Raw genomic sequence first — 18594 nt, forward strand, 5'->3', positions numbered from 1 at the left:
CCATCCCCATACACACTAATCACCGGCTGTCGATGTCAAACCCTCTTTCTCTCCCTTGCCCTCTTCTTTCCCAACCTGCTGTGTCTTCTTGTACCCCAGCTCATAGCTGTGGTCCGTAAATCACCTCTGTATTGTATCCCCCATCCTCAGACTGACTTGTCTGCCTCAGAGGTTGCGTGCAGTCCCAGTCTGGTGTCCATCCAGGTTTACCGAGAGGCTGCCAAAGCCGGTTGAGCTGAGCCCCGTTTCCCCGGGAGTCCACCAGTGCTACCAGAACCACTGGCTCCTTAGCTAAAGGTATCTAGCTACAGCCAAGGATAGTTAGGAAAGAGCCAGAGTTGTCAGTTACTCTGGTGATCTGCTGCCTCCTTTGTTTTTGGAGCCACCTGGTCATATCATACAATTTACACCTTTAAAGAATCCTATGTAGTTTTCAAGGAGAAATTCAAACTCCGAACTTTAATATTTACAATAATAATGAGTTCTGTCAGACAACATGGCTGCAGCTGTACAGAGTGTCCCAAAGTGTATCACGGGATACTTGTAGCGACTGGGGTGAAATATGTATTCCCACATGAACGAAGCCTCGGGAGTGTTGCCCATGGTCGGATCAGATGGGTGTAAGGGCCGCCCCCGGGCACCGCAGCGAGAGCAACAGATCTCCAGTCCCAGCCCGGCACAGTCCCAGATGGGTCCTTCTGTCGACACAGACACACACACACACACACACACACACACACAAAAACACTAGACAAACTGCGATTGAAGAAGGGAAATAGTTTGTTCTACATTAGCATGGGAATTGAATGGATATGCTCTGATACATCTCAGTACACACACACATACAAACATATAGACCGTATAGGGAACATGTTCACTGAGTGGAAAGCAGTCGCAGCAGGGTATCCAGCAGTGTGCTAACGTAATTGTATATAATTTTCATTTGGCGCGCGTGTGTTTGCATTCTGTCACAGCGTGTCAGGCTAACTGAGCCATGAAATAAGACTCAGAGGGCTCCGGAGGATTGCAGGGTCAGGTTGACCTGGCAGGGTTTCTGAGATGGTGGACGGAAAAATGCATCCGGTCTGTTTGTGACCGCAAACAATAAACACAGACGCCGTTTTTCTATAGCTGACTATAATTAGGAAGCGACCAAATACAACAAAGTACAACGGAGCTGTTCATACAAGCTGGCCCGACTGCTCAGCAGACCTTCACTGAATAGTTTGTGAGCAGACCATTGGGCTGAAACTGCAAATAGAACGTTTTGCTCGAATTGTAAACAGCAGAAAAAGAGTTTGGGTCCAGTTCCATAACTCCCCGGCTGACCTTGTTGGGTGCACACAGCCTCTCTGTGATGGAATTTGTTGCCGTCTGTGAATGGCACAACAACAAGACAAACTCCTGCAATTAAACAATTCTTGCTCGCCCATGGAGCCAGCATGGGCCTTTCAAATGTTCCTATGTCTCCACAGTTGTGCCAACAGCGTGAAGCTGCTTGTTGATGATTGTCTTCTGCATGTGTGACCAGACTTGTTAATTAGCAGCTGCTGAAACAGATCTGTAGTCTTTCTTCACCCCATTCACCAGAATAAATGTCGGCTGTCTACTTTTCTGCAAACTCGTTTAAATGTCTTTATGTTGCGGCTTTTTGTTTCTTCGGATTCATTTTTCAGCTCTGTGTCGTGACAGCGTTACGCTTATGCTCTGGTTAAGTTTAGGCAGAGAAAGCACTTGGTTAGGGTGAGGAAAAGATCATGTTTTGGTTTAAAATAACTGGCTTTGTCGCCGCAAACACAGCAGCAGATCTTCTGTCATCTCGTCAAGAATTGTGCGTTTTTTGCTGCCAAAAGCATGACTGGAATGAGTTTTTTCCTGAAAAATATCTGTGTTGCCCAGCTGTACCTCCGCTACTGTCCCATCTGCCTCCCTTGTACAAACAAAGTTGTTAAAGTTTGTCAGGTTCTGTTCTTGGACCCAAAGCAGGCGGGGGAAAGGTTACAAGGATTTTACTAAAGTTACTCAGGTTGCTGGAGCAGCAGAGACTGGGGCTTTTGAGCTGTCGCTGATGAGTAGATGGGCTTCAGGTGTGTGAGCGGCAGGCGCTCCAGCCAATCAGGAAAGCCCCACTCTGAGAAAACACTACAGAGTCCATAATCATGACAACATCATTCTGCTCTGGAAACCTGGCAGCCTTTTGGAGGGAGGGAAGCGCTGGTATTGTTTCACTTAAGTCACTCGACACAGCACTGTGCTCCAGCGCTGTTGCCTTCAGCTACTCACTATCATAGTGGACAGTCACACATCCGTCTATTTTTGCCAGGGCAGCCTGTGTCTATGAAGTTACCGTTTTACTTATAGATGATTGACAATTTATTTGAAATGAATATTTTAGTTCCTTCTGAGTTGTTAATTTACATACGTATTGCAAAACTAGTTTCTCCTGGTATGTATGGCACTTCGCAGAGAGATGAGGTGGCCCAGGAGACTGATTGCTGTTTTTTTCCTTGTTATGCCAAGATTGAAATTGCATGTGGAGGCTCCACTGGAATGCAAGTTTGGGATCTGGATAGTAATGTAGACGTGACAGGAATATGGTGGCGTGGCAGTGGACATCATTTTCAAAATAACATTTCTAAAATGAACCCAGAGTCAGTTTTGATTTAAAACAGTTCCAAAGGACCAGCTCAGTTCAAAGGTGTTTGGTTTTATGTCGATGGTCCAGGCGGTTCTGTGGCGTGCTGACTGACCTTGCATTTGTCCACAGTGCAGCCTGCTGAGCTGGGCTGCAGAGGGAAGTCCTTGCCGCTGGTATAATCAGAGAGCGTCAGTATGGGCATGGGTGTTTGTAGACAGAGCAGGAAGAGCTCTTCATCCCCCAAATCCAACTTCTCTCTGTTACCATTTCAATAAACCAGTAAAAAGGAATATGATCCCTCACTGGCTTCCCACCAGCAAAACTCCACGAATCAAATATGGCACAGCTTTTCCAATATTGTTGTCTTTCATGTGTCATTTCTATGGTGGAGTTGAGACTTTAGAGGTTTAGTGGACGTCTATAGTTGAAGACCAGCATGCATATCTCTGAAAGTCTTTATTGTGGTTGTTTTCCTTTCTTCAGCGAGGTCGCCTGGGGACACGAGGATGTTTTTTGTCCCGCTTTTGTGTTCACATCGGATTCTCATGTCGATGTCGGTGAAGTTTTATGTACTTCTTAGCGTTGCATGGTCGCTGGAATGACGTACATGCTTTTACTTTCATCTGAGTGCTGTCAGCTAACATGCATTAGGGATTTGAGCAAGAAGGGACAAAAAGGAGAGAACGTAAAGCTCAGTGTGACTATTTGATTTTTAATGAGCTCTTTGTCCGTGTGGGGAGGGGAGAATGTTTGTGCATGCGTGTGTGTGTGTGTGTGTGTGTTCTCGTCCATGTATGGCATGCGTGCTGCTTTGGCGTGTGTATGTACGTGTGCCCAGCCTCCCCGCTGCATGTGTGAAACAAATGGATATATTTAGGTTTTGTCTTAGCAGCAGTTCTCCCGTCTCCAGCTGCTGAAAAAAGCGATTCGGTGAAAATGTGTTTTTCTGTTATTAGGAGGCATGTGGCCGTCTGAATAATGCATCCCGAACACTGCTTTGTTATGGCAGCGTACACCGGAACGTTCAAGGCCGGGCGGCTCAGAACGGCACCATAATGCATCACCCTGTACGCTGTTAAATATACATGAGTGGTGAAGTGGCTTTCTTTGTGAATAACATTAACTACAGCGGTAAAAAGCCGCCGCAGATTTCAGTAGACGTAGACATTCGGGTTATTCAGGTGATCACAGGGATTTGCATGGCAAGCACATTCAGCCACCCATGGAGGGCGGCAAGCAGGCTTCACTGGTCGCGTGCCAACTCCCGTGGAAGCCAACGATCGTACATGTGTTCAGCGATGATCTGCAGCGCTGTCTGGTTCCAGCAGGCAGCATCGCCCGGTGCTTGGGTATGGGAAGCAACACGAAGCTTACAGCATCATTTTGAAATATAAAGCTTATCTTTTTTTAATTAGGTCATTTTTTTCCTGAGCGCAAAAAAAAATAATGTAATTTAAGTTGTCTTTGTTGTGACACAGTGTGTATTTTAACACCTGTTATAGATTTTGGGTGAACATGTTCTGATTGCCCGTTTACTGTACACATCCAGCAGATGTAGAGCAGCATTAGCATTCACTCAGAGTTACGCTTCTGTCTACCTGAAAAGGTTAAGCTCCCTTTGTCTGTTGTTTGGTGCTGATTAGGCTGTTTAACAGTTGGCGTACCAGAGCTTTTTCATAATGAACAGCTGTCTGCTGCTGCTGGATATGAGCTGGATGAGAGCAGTGAGAGTGAACCAAGAGTAACGCTGTTACCAAGTCCGGCTAAAAGACACAGTCATTTGACTGGAAGTAGTAGTAATGTGGGAAACACGGCTTGTCATTGTATAGAAAACACACCACATTGTTATTTGAGAGAAAATAGAATTAGAGGAATAACTGCACACACAGCCTCCGTTTGCTTTTGACTTCTGATGAAGCTGATCTTTTTGTAGATGGCACTTTTTTTTCCCTGCTCTGATACGGGTGCTATATCTCCCCGATTCCTCTGATTCAGACACAGAGCCAATTTTGGCTTGAAACAGGCTTTTTGTTTTTTTCAAGTCGTTTTTTACAGGAGCAGATGACAGTGTTGCACGTCCTTTTTGGAGATATTTTTTGTAGCTACAGTTGGACTCGGATTTTCACACTGATATCTACTTCCTCATTTCCTCTGCAGTTATTCTCTAAAGAGCAATTTGTTGCTTATAAAAATACAAAGCCAGATCTTTTTTTTTTTTTTTACCAACGTAAAAGCTTCATTAAATATTCATAATATGCTACATTTTTCTACATTAAATGTCTACAAGCAACTACTTCTAAAACATTTTGATGACAGAGTTATGTACCCCAAGTGTTTCCTACAATGTTCTTACTAAGAAAAATGCTGTTCAGGGTAACGGTACATTTCGCGTTGTTTATTATCAATAGCGTCATGTCGTCGAGAGAACCCATGTGACAGGGCAGAAATCACATACTGTGCATTTAAGCTGAATGTCTGTAATACAGTGGAGGTGTGTTTCCCAGTCCAACAAACAACTTAACCCAGGCAGGGGATAAGAATAAGCAGTGAATCATAAATGGCTCACATAAATGTAAACAAGTGTTTTACAAGCCTTTTGAGCGATGATAAGCAGGAGACCATTACGCTCTTTTCAGTGTAAATCCATCATCTGGATGCCTTGCACCTCCCTTTCTTCCTGCTTTCAGCACTTGAAGCTTTTCCTTTCCCCCCACAATTCGGTGTAAGTGTAGTTACATAGTGATGAGGCCTTGAAATACCGGTTTTGCATCTATTTCTCCGTGACCTTTCGTAAGACACGAAAGGGAATTAAAGCAGCACACACCTTAAGCATAGGCACGCATGTAATAAAACCTACATACGTAAGCACATCAGCTGTGTTTGGCACCTTGTCATAAAATGTGGTTTTCACATCAAGACAATGAAATGAAGAATATGTAGCCTGTTGTGAGTAAGTCCATCGGAACCAGATAACGCACTGTTATTCCTGGTCGTCACTCGCATGTCAGTGACTCTTTTGAATGGAATAGTAATGACATGGGATTTTAAACTGGACTGATTCATATCCTCACATGAACAATGGATCGTATGGCTATGTCTAAAGACGCTGCTGGAGACACATCCACAGAGAATTAGCACGTCGCTACATTTTTATGGGTTCTTCACCATCTTTCAGGTCTGTCTAGGTTTTGTGTATCGCAGCTTTACTGTTGTGGTTCCTTTTCACTGCTCTAGTCAACCGTGATTCCGGCAGCAACATGAAACTTCACCAAAAAAAAGAGCTCTGAGAACAGCAGATGAAGTGAGCAACTAGCTGGCGGACATAAGGGAGCCACTAAAGAGACAGCTGCTTCCTTTACGATGTAGACTTATTGAAAGTCTTTGGGGTGCAGTGTGCATCACATGAGGTCTTAATTATGGTCTGGCTACTATGTCAAATTGGCTTCATGGCCCGATGCCGTTCCTGGGGGGCCGGTCAAGTGTATGCATTTCACCAATTTGTGTAGATGCAGTGCTGGCCCTGGGTAATTTGGTGCCCTAGGTAAGATCTTAGCCAGCGCCCCCTTGCATCGCAGTCAATTTCACAATCAATGTTCATACACTCATATAGAAACTGCATACTGAGAAAGAAACAGGTGATACTAATACAATATAAATAAGGCATTGTGCAAACATATTATGTGAGTGCCATCTCTCACTTATCCAATGTCAGCCGCTTTGCAAAACGACCTCCAATTCCTTCCATGTTGCCATGTGGGTATTGTGCGCCTGGGTATCCTCATGAACCCTCAGCAAGTGGCTTGCATTTTCACAGTCCTTAAGTCCTTCCTTATTAAGTCTGTATTCTTTTGGAGAAAACATTTAGCAGCAGAAGCAGTACAAGCTGTCATTTCTGTTTGAGTTCTTCGGCCAGCTGCTTTTGATTTTTTTCAGCATTGACTAAGACTCTGTTACAAAAGTCATGTTGACACTCTCCCATCTTTGTTTTGGGGAAATGTGTAACTGCTTTTTATTTGAACTGGTCCTCTGTGAACTAACCTTCATCTCACTCAGTCAGTTAGAGGAGATGTCCAGTCAGCAGGTCTGTTGGTGCAGCCTTTAGTCCTGATGCTGTGTCACTCTGCTGTGCTGAGGTAGAGGGACAGGAGCACCTGATGCTGTGTCACTGGGCTGGTGGGGAAATATGTTAAAAGTGCATCTGAAGAGAGAAGAGAGTATATGTGACCACTGCATGTTACATTTTCATAAAATGAAACAGATGCTTGATGTGTGCTATACATATGTAGACTATTAATGAAAATGTGATGAGATTCATTAAACTTTATTGTCATTGCAATGCAATTCAGTCTAACTAGAGTGCAAGTGCTGTGTATATATATATATATGTATGTATAGATATATATATATATATATATATATATATATATATATACACACACATATATATATATATATATATATATATATATATATATATATATATATATATATATATATATATATATATATATATATATATATATATATATATATATTATTTTCCCGATAGTGACCACTGTTCTATACATTATCTATACCGATAGTGACCACTGTTCTATACATTATCCTTGTTATTACATGGTTACTTGCCAACACGAAAAAATAACTTTTTATAATTTATTTGTTACAATTCATTGTGTTTTTCAGCAGAGAAATATAGTACTAGAAATATAGTATGTGAAACTCATCCATGCTAGTGGCCTAGGAGTAAGTTTTTTCCGCTATGAAGTAGACTACAGATCAGCTGACGTTGCTTAGCGGTCGAAGACGCTGAGGTGAAAAGTGACCGGACCACTTGCGGAGCAAAGATTTTAGAGCACTGAGTGCTACGAAATACGTGAATCAGAGGCAAAAAGGCCACTTTCCTTGACAGCGGTCAGATATCCTAGTAGCGGTCAATTATACGAAAATAACTGACCGCTGAACGTTGGGAAGGCTCATTCAAGTGAATGGAGCATTCTACAGCATTAAGAAGAGCCGTGTAATAAGATGCATTAAACTATTAATTTCATTCGCGTCATCACATTGACGTTACTCTACCTCCATCTTTCCTTCACTGGGCGCCGGATGGTTTCAGTCTTTTTGACACTGTGATTCCGCTACAGTATCATTAAATCTCTCTCTGGGTCTTGGGGTCTTTGTCCGGTCAGATTCAGGCAGCTCGCCTCTCGACCCGCCCCCCCTCACAGAAGACAGGTACAGTGCAACAAGCCAGAACCCAGAAAAAAAGCCTCTCTGTCTTTTAATAGTCTTTGCTATGACGTTGTGTTGCTGTGGGCTTATATAATATTTTGAAATAATAGTAGTAATGGCACTGGTAAAATAGAATATATTTTTTTAATTTTTCTTATTATAATTTTTTTTCTCCCCCCATCTTCGGCGCCCCCCGCAGATGACAGCGCCCCTAGCGTTTGCCTATCCTGCCTATGCCCAGGGCCGGCTCTGTGTAGATGTGTGACTTTTGTTGGTGTGACCTAGTGTCAAATGTCAAGTGTAACGGCTGTGCAGCTCTTCATCATTGTATCATTTTGGATAATCCTCCACCAAAACTAACATTTCCTAACACTTTCTGAAAGAGGAAAGTTGAAATCACGGTCAGCAATGAATGCAGAAAACACGAGAAGTTTTTAAAGTGAGGAGAACATGCTTTTGGCTACGTTCACTCCCTTCAAAGTGTGTTTCAGTTGGCTGTGAATGTAAGCCTACTTTTGTAACATGTTGTGCAGCCGAGCTTTAAATTACCCAAACTGACTGCAAGTCCCAACTTTTTGTTATGGATCATTATAAAACTGTACCAATATAAGCTCCTTTTAACTTCCCTCAACTTTTTTTTTTATGTTGGAGAACAAAAGCAGGCCTTGTTGCTTGAGGGGGAGATGGGACTGGTGGAGGATCGGTGCCGAGGACTCTCACACATATTCTCACCCTCGCGGTTTGCCAGGCGGCTGTCTTGCTTCCTCCATTCGGCGGGCCGAGCCCTCCAGTTATTATGATAATGATGGAGCCCTGCCATCAGTGTGTGCTGCCCATTGTGAAGCTAAGCTCTCCATAATCTAGATCGGGGCATTTAGCCATTTGGAATGCTCGCAGATAGACAGATCTGCAATGGCTAAATATAGGCTAGGCTAAGGATTTGAATGCTAATGATGATACCTGAGGTGTTTTCTTACACCTGTGGGCATTAAAATGATAATGTGGCATCTGCTACCCAACTGCCCTTTAGTTAAATATAGTGGGTTCATTCATGCAGTTCTTATATAAGAACAAATGCCATTCAAGCACTGTTTGCATGTAGTAACACTAATCATCAACACTGCAGTAAAGGAGAAGGGGGAGAAAGAGAGAAACTCGAGTGCTGGTGCCTGACTCTCTGCTGCTTGGCATTAAAGCTTCATCAGTGATTTAAGTGTGGATAATCGATCGCCCTTCGCTCAACCTCTCTTCTCTGACTCACCCTCCTGCTTCTGTCTCTTTCCAGTTGGTGCTACCAGAATACTCCATCCATGGACTCTTCTGTATCATGTTCCTGTGTGCCCAGGAGTGGCTGACTGTGGGCCTCAACATCCCCCTGCTCTTCTACAACACATGGAGGTGACTATCCAATCAATGTGTGGGTGTGTGTGTGTGTGTGTGTGTGTGTGTGTGCGTGTGCGCGTGTGTGTGTGTGATCCTGGACTGAAGATAACAATAGGGCTTATAATAAACCGCTTTCTGCCAAGTGGCTGTGTGTTCCGAGGAATTATGTCCATATTGAACAATTCAGCATGCTATTTACATTCAGTGCTGGTGTTTGCTGCCAATGCACAGGAAATAGTGTGCCTCTATGTAATGTAGCATGGTTAGGAGCAGTGTGGAGGACTGGGTGGTGGAACGCTGTGTAGCAAATCTTGCTTTTATGCTGGAGATCAGATCGCATCTCGTCCTGCAATTAATGTTCATCATGTTATTAACCTAATGCAATCTTTACATAACCTTAGAGGGGTCATTTAGTTGACTTTCCTTAACCTTAATTTCAATCCCATGAATGGTCATGGCCTCTTGATCTTTTCACAACCATATATAATATAATATAATATAACATAATATATTTTTCTTTCTAGGATTTAAGAATTGTAAGACAACATTTCACGGAAACAGCCAACGTTGACTTCCTTGTCTTTCCATGGGGTTTCATGGATAGTTCAAGTTTTTCTAGCGTGTTCTCAAACCCAACAAGTCATATACAGCAGCCTGGTCAGTTGCCCTACGTTTACCTGCTAGTGTAATTCCTGGAAGCTCCCCTCTACTGAGGTAGTATAAAGCACAGGATAGGTTATATGCAGGACTTTCCCTGCGTAGCACTCTGGGGACCAAGCATTAACATTAATTTTCTTTTGGTTATGTTGCATAATTAGTTTTGCATAATTAGTTGAGTTAACGTTAATATAAATTATGGTGACGTGACGTGACTGACTTTTGAGAAAAAGTGGAATCTTTTCCTAAACTTAACCGAGCAGTTTCATTGTCTAAACCAAGAGGGTTTTTTGCCTAAACCTAACCAATCCTTGTCAGAATAAGTGAAATATTTGTCAGCAAACTTTGTTTTTTCAAATTCTGACCCAACGTTGCAAGTAGTTGCTGTGCATAACTTTACTGCAGAACCCTTGACCTGCAAAACTTACAGTCAAGGTAGAGGTAGAATGTTGTAGTTTCAAGGTTAAGGTGACCAAGCTGCTGTATTTGATACATTGGAACTGAGAATGTGTTGTTTTTTCATCATAAACTGTTCTGCTGCTGTAAATAATCTCTGCTGTGACAAATAGTGTCTGTTTGAGGAACAGTTGTGAAAAAAAGCTACAGCGCCCCGCTGTTTTATTTAATTACTGTGTTTTTACTCCACAAATAGAACCTTGTATTTGCGACACTTTGGTAAAGATTTTGTATGTAGTAGGAACAAATGGGTTTGGAGCTGATAGCCACAGACAGTGTAGGGAAGTGTGGCAAAAAGTATTGTTGATGTTGTTCTTATAATGGGATTTGATGGCAATTTGGCATTTTAGATTTGTTAGATTATATTAGTTTATGAATCTGCATTTATCTTCATTCTTCATTGAAGAAGATCTTCATTTTTCTGCATAAGAATAGGTTTAGAAAGGCCATCAGTGAAAATTCCCAAGACTTCCCCGTTTAAAAACAACTGCACATGACAGTAACGCCCCAGATGTTCTATTTATGACATTGTTCATGTTGAAAATGAGTTGACTAAGTTGGCGATATGAGCTGAATCTCCTCCCCGTCGGCACAGGACAGTGTCTACCTTCGACAACATGAGTAAATGTGTCGAATCTCACAGAGGTTACTCTACTCTTCTAGCTCGTCTGTGGATCTTGGCCCTTGCGTGTTGTTTCCCACTGACGGCAGACTCACAATTATGTAGTTTCTTTTGTTGAAGTCTAAATAATTGACTGAAACAGCTGTTCATTCTAGTTCCCAGCAAACATTTCTCAAACAAGAATAACTAGTACGTTTGCTGGGAAACTATCCTAACACACATTTGCTTCGATAATGAACAGTTATAGCAGTAGAACTGCGTTTGTTGGACTTTTGTGTTCATGGCAAACATCGCCCAGTGCACCAGTGCAGATTTTGGACAACAATGGAGCTCTATGGAACAGAGAAATTATGTGTAATAAAGGAGTAGTTCAAAGCAAGTATATTAGTATCCAGCCTCTGAAAAATAGGTCACCAGTCAGTGATCCTCAGATTTCCTTACGCTGCTCCTTCTTTGTGTGTTTCGGTCTTTGTTGTTGTTCTTCCCGCCGGTGCGGGTTAGTCGTAGACTGCTGGCAGCCTGATTGGTTTAAGCTCATGTGCTCAGTTGGTGGAGAGGAGAGGAGAGGAGAGGAGAGGAGAGGAGAGGAGAGGAAAACATCTTGTTGTCTCATTAATTGGAGACTGTGCCAGATGCCCACCGGCTACAGATGCTGCTTCCTGCCCAGCTGAGAGATGAGAAGACAAGGAAAGGAAGAGAGAGAGGGTTAGACAGAGATGGAGGAGGGTGGAAATTGAAGGAGAAATTAGCAGGAGGCAGGACGGTGAGGCAGGAGAAAGAGCCGGTGAGTGATAGGAGAGAGATCTAATATTGACAAGGTGATTCAGAGGAGAGGGAGGGAGACATTGATGCCGAGCTATTTAAACATGGATACATACAGTATGTGATCAACAATATACGATCAGTGTGTGACTGGATGTGTAGCTGGGCAGAGGAACATCCGTGGCTCGGAGGCTGCATTAACACCACATTGACAACTTAGCCAGCAGCCTCAACAGTTTGTCAATATAAACTTGTATTGAAGGATGTCTTGTATCCAGGAACACCATTACTTTCCCATTAAGGCCTCTGTAAAAGGCTGGGTCATGATGGCTTTAGGACTCGTGTGGTTTTTGCACTTACCTCTGATATTATGTAGACATGTAGAAATGTTTTTGGCTCAGCGAATTAACAGTATTTTTAAACCAGGGCCCTAAACATACATGTTTTGGCGTGTAAATGATTCATTACCAAAAGTTTTTGGATCCGTCCAGTAGATCACCTCAGCTGGCAGCTGTGACACGGCTTTAATGGCTGCAGTGTAATCTTTGGGGGCAACTCAGACCGTCAAAGTTATGTCCACTTAAAGTGCTTGTTTTTGCCACTGACTGAGGTTACTCTAACGTTACGGAAAAGATTGCTGTGGAGAGAGACCATTTTGTGAAATGATGACATCGTTTAAGTTGCCAGAAACCCAAGTCTCGCTCAAGTCTTGCTGACAGTTCCTCCAGGTAAACTCAGGTAAAGTTAGCCTTCCACATCAAATTCACATCTCCACAGTCGTCCTCACCTCACAGATTTTGGAGTTAGACTTCTCCTGTGGCAAAACTTGTGTTTCCGGTTAAACAAAAAAAGGTCCATCTGAGTAGGAATCATTTCCATGTTCCAATCATGTTGTCAGACACTTCAAATAGGCTGTCGGTGACAAAAACAAGCACTTTAAGTGGAGGTAAATTTGACAGTCGGAGTTGCACCAAAAGATAAAATTGCAGCCATTACAGCCGTGTCGCAGCTGTCAGCTGAGCTCATCGACTCGACCGATCCCAAAACCTTTGGTCGTGAATCATTTACACACCTAAACATGTAAGTTTAGGGCCCTGGGACAAAAACTGAATGAATTTATACAATTACATATTACCAAAATATATCATTAATCCTGCATATGAATCATAAGCACTTACAACTCCAAACTGCCTGAGAATCATATATTTTTTAGTTTTCTTCAGTATTGACGTACTTCATTAATAGTTGTGTGTTGGTCCTTCATTAATGCAGGAACAGGAAACACCAACAGCTAGTTTGGCATACATTCAGTGGTGCCAATTTGCCAAAATGAAAACAAATACGGATCAAAGCATAACTCGCTGAGTCCTAGGCAGCATTATACTTCCTTTTTAAATCCCCCAAAGCACACAATTTTTGGGAACATCGCTGATGTCTCAGTTTGAGTCTGAGTGGGGGCTTACAATGTCTGACTGGTTCAGCGTAACTGGGACATTATTTCGGGAAAGACGCATTACTGCTGAATGTGATTTCTCATTATGCCTATTTACCCACAGTCGCATTATGAATGTCAAGGGATGGATATCCCAGCCTTATCGTATGAAACAAAAACTCTCTACATTAAAAAAATACAGTATGTGTGTTTATTTGGGTGACCTGACCCTTTAATTAGATGGCAGTGGAGATTGTCAGGCGAACATGGGTAAAAGTAGAGGGGCGTAACCTTAGATGTCAGAGTAAGATTACATGCTAGAGTATGTACAGCTGTGTCAGGAGGGGATAGATTCACAGTGTTTTAAGTCCGCTTGGCTTGCTGTAATCACTCCTGCTGTTTATGGCGGAAATGATATCCACTATAACCGACCGGGGACAGTTTTCATCCCATGTGTAAATATATTCCAAATTGATGAACTGATGTAAAAGTAAGGCTTCATCTCTCTAGGTTTGTCAAATGATGAGGGTGTCTTACAAAGTTACAGCCCTTTATCCAGAAATGCCTCTCTTCCACTGGAAACACGTTAGAACAGCCTTGAATGGCCACACAAGAACTACTGTTTCAGTGTAGAAATGGGCATACAAGTGTGTATGTTCCTGGCGTGGGTAGAGAAAACTTAAAAGTCCGTGAGGGTATACGTAGCTTGTCCATTCATGGCGCATTGTTTGTTAAAAAAAATAAAAATATAAATACATGCCAGGCAGAGAGATCTCACAATATGTGAATGTGGGGGCGAAGAGGGAAATTCCAAGAAGCGCTGGCCATGTAGCGCTGTACTTTCTTAGACTGATTTGGTTGCCAGCTGAATCCTTTTCAAAGTCTGTGTGTGTGTGCGTGTGTGTGTGTGTGTGTTTCTGTGTGAGCATAATGTGGGGGATTTCTCAACACTGAGCGTCCTCATATGTCTATGACGTACTGTAAAGCAGGAAGTGTTTGTCAAGAAGTGACTGATAACCTTTTCTCTGGGGGAATCGTAGATTAATCATGTGAACAGTTCCTCTGTCTATTATCATTATTGACATTTTATCAGCTAATCTTGTGTAGTTGCTTGTTTACTGTCAGCTGTAAACTTTGCTAACCTCATCATCAGCCATTCGTGCATGTATCTTTCGTAGCAATACATGGCAATTGTGTTCAGTTACTCATTGCGAAGCCCCTCTGTCCGACTCAAAATACATCGAGACGCATTTTCAGCTTGCACCGTGAGGATTTCATGCATGCATGAGTCATCTGTCGACGGGCGTGAATTAGTGAATGTACATTGTAATGAATTCATGACAGCCAAAATGTATGGACATTTCACAGTCGTGTACAGCTCAACCTACATGAATTAACATAACAGCCTGGACATGGTTAAACCATCTGTCAACATGTGTTAAGACTGAACAGACCACATGCATATCGATGGCAGCATCTTGCTTGGACTGCATTACCCATCATGCCCACCAAAAGATGATTTGAATGTATCTGTGATGGGCTCAAATGAGTTGAAAAGTAAACCAGCAGTAGCTATCTCAATGCAACTGGTCTGTTACATGAATGTACAGTTAACCATTGTTACAGAATTCTGTTCATTTTGTATCAGCTCTGGGGTCCGTTAAAGACAGCGTTCCCCCTATAAACAGTAATGAGGCAGTTGTGTACCTGAACATGAACAGCCCTCTCTCTCCACAACAGGCAGCAGGGGAGATTCCCTCTTCATGTTTCCTCACGTTGGCTTTCCTTGAGTGCTCATTTTTTACTATGACATATTTTCCGTTTCATAAATCTAACAGCCCCGCTGAAATAAGTCTCGCTGGGATGCGAAAGCTCCGGGAAACGTCTTACAATTCCCCAAACCCGCCCCGCTATTAATCAGCGGCAGGTTTTGTGTTTTGGTGACACTGCACATCTTCATCTTCACACAGCTTCTAAAGAGAGGGAGAGAGAGAGAGAGAGAGAGAGAGAGAGAGAGAGAGGGACAGAGAGAGACGCTTGTGTTTACAAATATTGATTATGCTAAAAGCTGTGCAAGAAACACACGCGGAGTCTTTTATAGGGGGGATTTTCTCTTCAGCTTTTAAATCAGTCAGCCGCTGATAAAGGGTTTTGATTTGGAATGGGAGAAAAAGCTTCACTGAAAATGAATCCCAAAGTCTTATTGATAAAAAATCATTGTTTGTCTGATTTTTATGAACAGCCGTTTGCGTTGTTTTCACTTCCTGTACTGAGCTGACTGGATTTAGAAACTTAGAATGGACCCCAGCCCTGATACCTTCAAAGCTGCATAACTGACCTGGGTGAAAATATATTTGAATAGCCATTCAAATATTCAATCCTACTTTTTTTTTTCTTTTTTTTTATCTTGTGTGGAACTTTGATATTTCGTACCACAAGATAATTCAAACAAATTGTTCAATTGAGTCATTGCTAAGCCCCTCTCCCTTCACTTGCGCCTGTTGAGTTTTCTATTTTAGCATAGCGCACAGTAATTCAAAAGTGATTACAGTAGTAGATGTACACCTAACAGCGTTTAAACAATATGCATGTCGGCTACAATAGCATCTGTCACTAGCAGATTGAACAGCTCTAGCTAGCTAATGAAGCTAAAGGTGTGATCTGATTCTGATTGCTAATAAAAAAGAAAAAAAAAATGTGTTAGCGTTTATGCACTTACTGTATATTACTGTACAAAAACAAACTTGGACAAGCAATTCATTGTTATGTGGCCAATATTTTAGTCAGACAAGCGAAAAGGCTGCCAGCGTTACCGTAAACTCTGATGTAGTCGACTAGCAGTCTGGCTCCCAAGTACTGCTACACAGTGTATCAGTCTCAGGCAGATTTTTTTTTTTAAGTGAGAGGCACAAAAGATGAAATACGTCACTTACGTAATGGTAGCGTTCTATAGAAGACGGTAAGCTTGTTATCATGCATTTTCAACTAACGAGATAATTAATTCCTTATTAGCCAACCGCTTCAAAATGTGTAGAAATCCAAGGCTTGACAGACATTTCGTGCCCAGCTATATAAGCTAAACTATGAACAACCACTTTTTAGAGAAGGGGTTTAGCAAATGGTCAATCTCCACAAACATATTCAACTACTATTTCACCCACGTCTGCTGCATGATAGTGTCCGCCTAACTCATCATGCCATTTTTTCCATACTATTTCCTTCCCCATTTCCTCCCATCATCTCCCCCTGCCTCCCTCCCTCCTTCTTTCCCCCCCGGGGTCTGGAACGGGTCAACTACCCGCGATGTGGTCTTTGCCCTCTGTGGTAGGTACTTTCATTCTCCAACGGACACGAAGGAGCTGCTCTACGACCCGGCATCCGTGATGAACGGTGACACGCTCAAGTTCTGCATGAAGGAGGCCTGGTGCAAGCTGTCCTTTTTTGTCCTCTCCTTCTTCTACTATCTTTACTGGTGAGCACTTGACAGGCGGTGTGGTGGGGAGGGATAATTGGATTACATGTAAAGAGATTACATTAATCTGATTACAACAGCTAAAGTAAAAACATTGCAACTGAACTGAAGCTACTTAAAAACAAATTCAATATGCCTGTCCTTTTAAAGGAAATGGTAAAAAAGTAAAAGCTGGAAAGTGTGAAAATGAACGCTCACATCATGTGTTTGATTCCAACCCTCCTGCCACCGCGTGGTTATTTAACTTGGTTTGATTTCCCAGCTCTGAAGCGATGCGAGTGCAAATCACTGAATAAAGTAACCATTTCTCTGGCAATCACATGCAAGTTCTGTGACATAGCGTAGATCTGTCAGGTTAGTTAAGCTTACCATTAGGCCCAGTACTGCTAATGCATGTGATGTTGAGAGAATTTGATTCTTTACTTCATTGACAAGCACGACCAGAATGCTCAGGTGGACAGCGAAAGGATTAAACTGCTATGCATCGGTTCAATGTTAAATATGTTGTGTTCTGTACATAACCCTATAAATTACGTTGTTTTTTAAATTGCCTGTGCAATGTTTTAAGAGTTGCCTCGCTATTGTTTTTTGCTAAAACGTTTGACTATTATATGATGACAATGAACCCTGTCCATGTCTAATAATGTTATTAATGACTGCGGCTTCTTGTTCCATGTGTCATGTTGGTGCTGCAGTGTGTGGAACCTGGAAATATCCCTCTAATAGGTCTTATCAATGGAACACTTAAAGGTACAATCCTTATATATATATATATTTTTTTTTTACCTTTCGTGCTTTTATAGTAAATTGAGAAAGAATGGCGTTATTCTTTTGGAAATTTGACCCCAGTGATCTTCCATATAGGCACAACAGTTCTCTTGATCTTGATCTGTACAACATTTCCGAGGATTGTTGTGGCTATGTGGATTTTAGCTTTAAACTAGCTTGAGATTTTTTTGGAGCCATCTCAGCTGCGAATTCTGTTTTTTTTTTTTTTTTTTTTTTTTATGACTGAGCTCCAAGATTAATATTTTTCTTTCAACAATTTTTGATGATTATTCCATATCACAAAAAAAAAGGATTGCAACTTTAACATGGAGTTGTTCTTGTATGTGTGTGATAATGCTGTGAGTAAACATTGCACAGATGCCTTATTGTCCGATTGCGGTACAGGAATGATGTGATGTTGATGTGTCTTGTTACAGGTTCTTTTCTTAATTACGGTGTGAATATGTTTATCACAGCAATACCGCACAGGTAGAAAAGCAACATCATGGGTAATACGTCAAGTGATGATCTTATTCTGCTTTTGATAAAGAGTAGAATGTCTATACTTAACCTGAAATGACATCCTAAACGTAACATACTGCTTGCAGATGAGGTGCTGCTTCTTGTTGATTCTTATATTTTCAAAGATTCACTGAATTGTTAGAGAAATGTGCCTGACCTCATTCTCTTGGCAAAAGCACCCTTTTCTTACAGCTAAGCCATTATGATTCAATATCATCATGTATTGTAAGGAACATACATCTTCAACACATAAATACATGGATTGAAATATAACTTATCACCTCATTTCCTGAGACGCAGATTCAAAAATTAGTAATTTTCAGGTTTAAAAGACTAAAGATTGTTTTTCAACTGACAACATCTGTTAGATATTAAAATTACTATAGACAATGACAATACAGTATTCTCCCTCCTGGCATGGTAGAGTGGTAAAAACTATGGTTTAAGGGAAAGAAGAAGAGCTTGTGCTTTATGCTCATACAGTATCATCCATTTCCATGCCTACATCAATCAGTAGAAGGGTGTTGTAGGTTCGGTGAACAAGAACCTTGTTATTTGCCGGGCAATGCTGGTGGTTTTTAGTTTATTATTAAATGAAATATGTGCTTTACATAATTTAGCTCCGAAGTGATGTAAAGTATATATGTTTC

At 41.8% G+C, this 18594-nt stretch overlaps 1 protein-coding gene across 1 annotated transcript in view; it reads left to right on the forward strand.

Moving 5' to 3' along the window:
• Positions 1-18594, forward strand: part of cnih3 (cornichon family AMPA receptor auxiliary protein 3) — a 96681-nt gene that overhangs the window by 68740 nt on the left and 9347 nt on the right. The window contains 2 exon segments of the mRNA XM_030405838.1: positions 9156-9268; positions 16511-16654. Coding sequence (XP_030261698.1) covers positions 9156-9268; positions 16511-16654 — 257 coding nt within the window.

The sequence above is a fragment of the Sparus aurata genome, chromosome 22 (genome assembly GCF_900880675.1).
Source record: "Sparus aurata chromosome 22, fSpaAur1.1, whole genome shotgun sequence".
Taxonomy (NCBI): domain Eukaryota; kingdom Metazoa; phylum Chordata; class Actinopteri; order Spariformes; family Sparidae; genus Sparus; species Sparus aurata.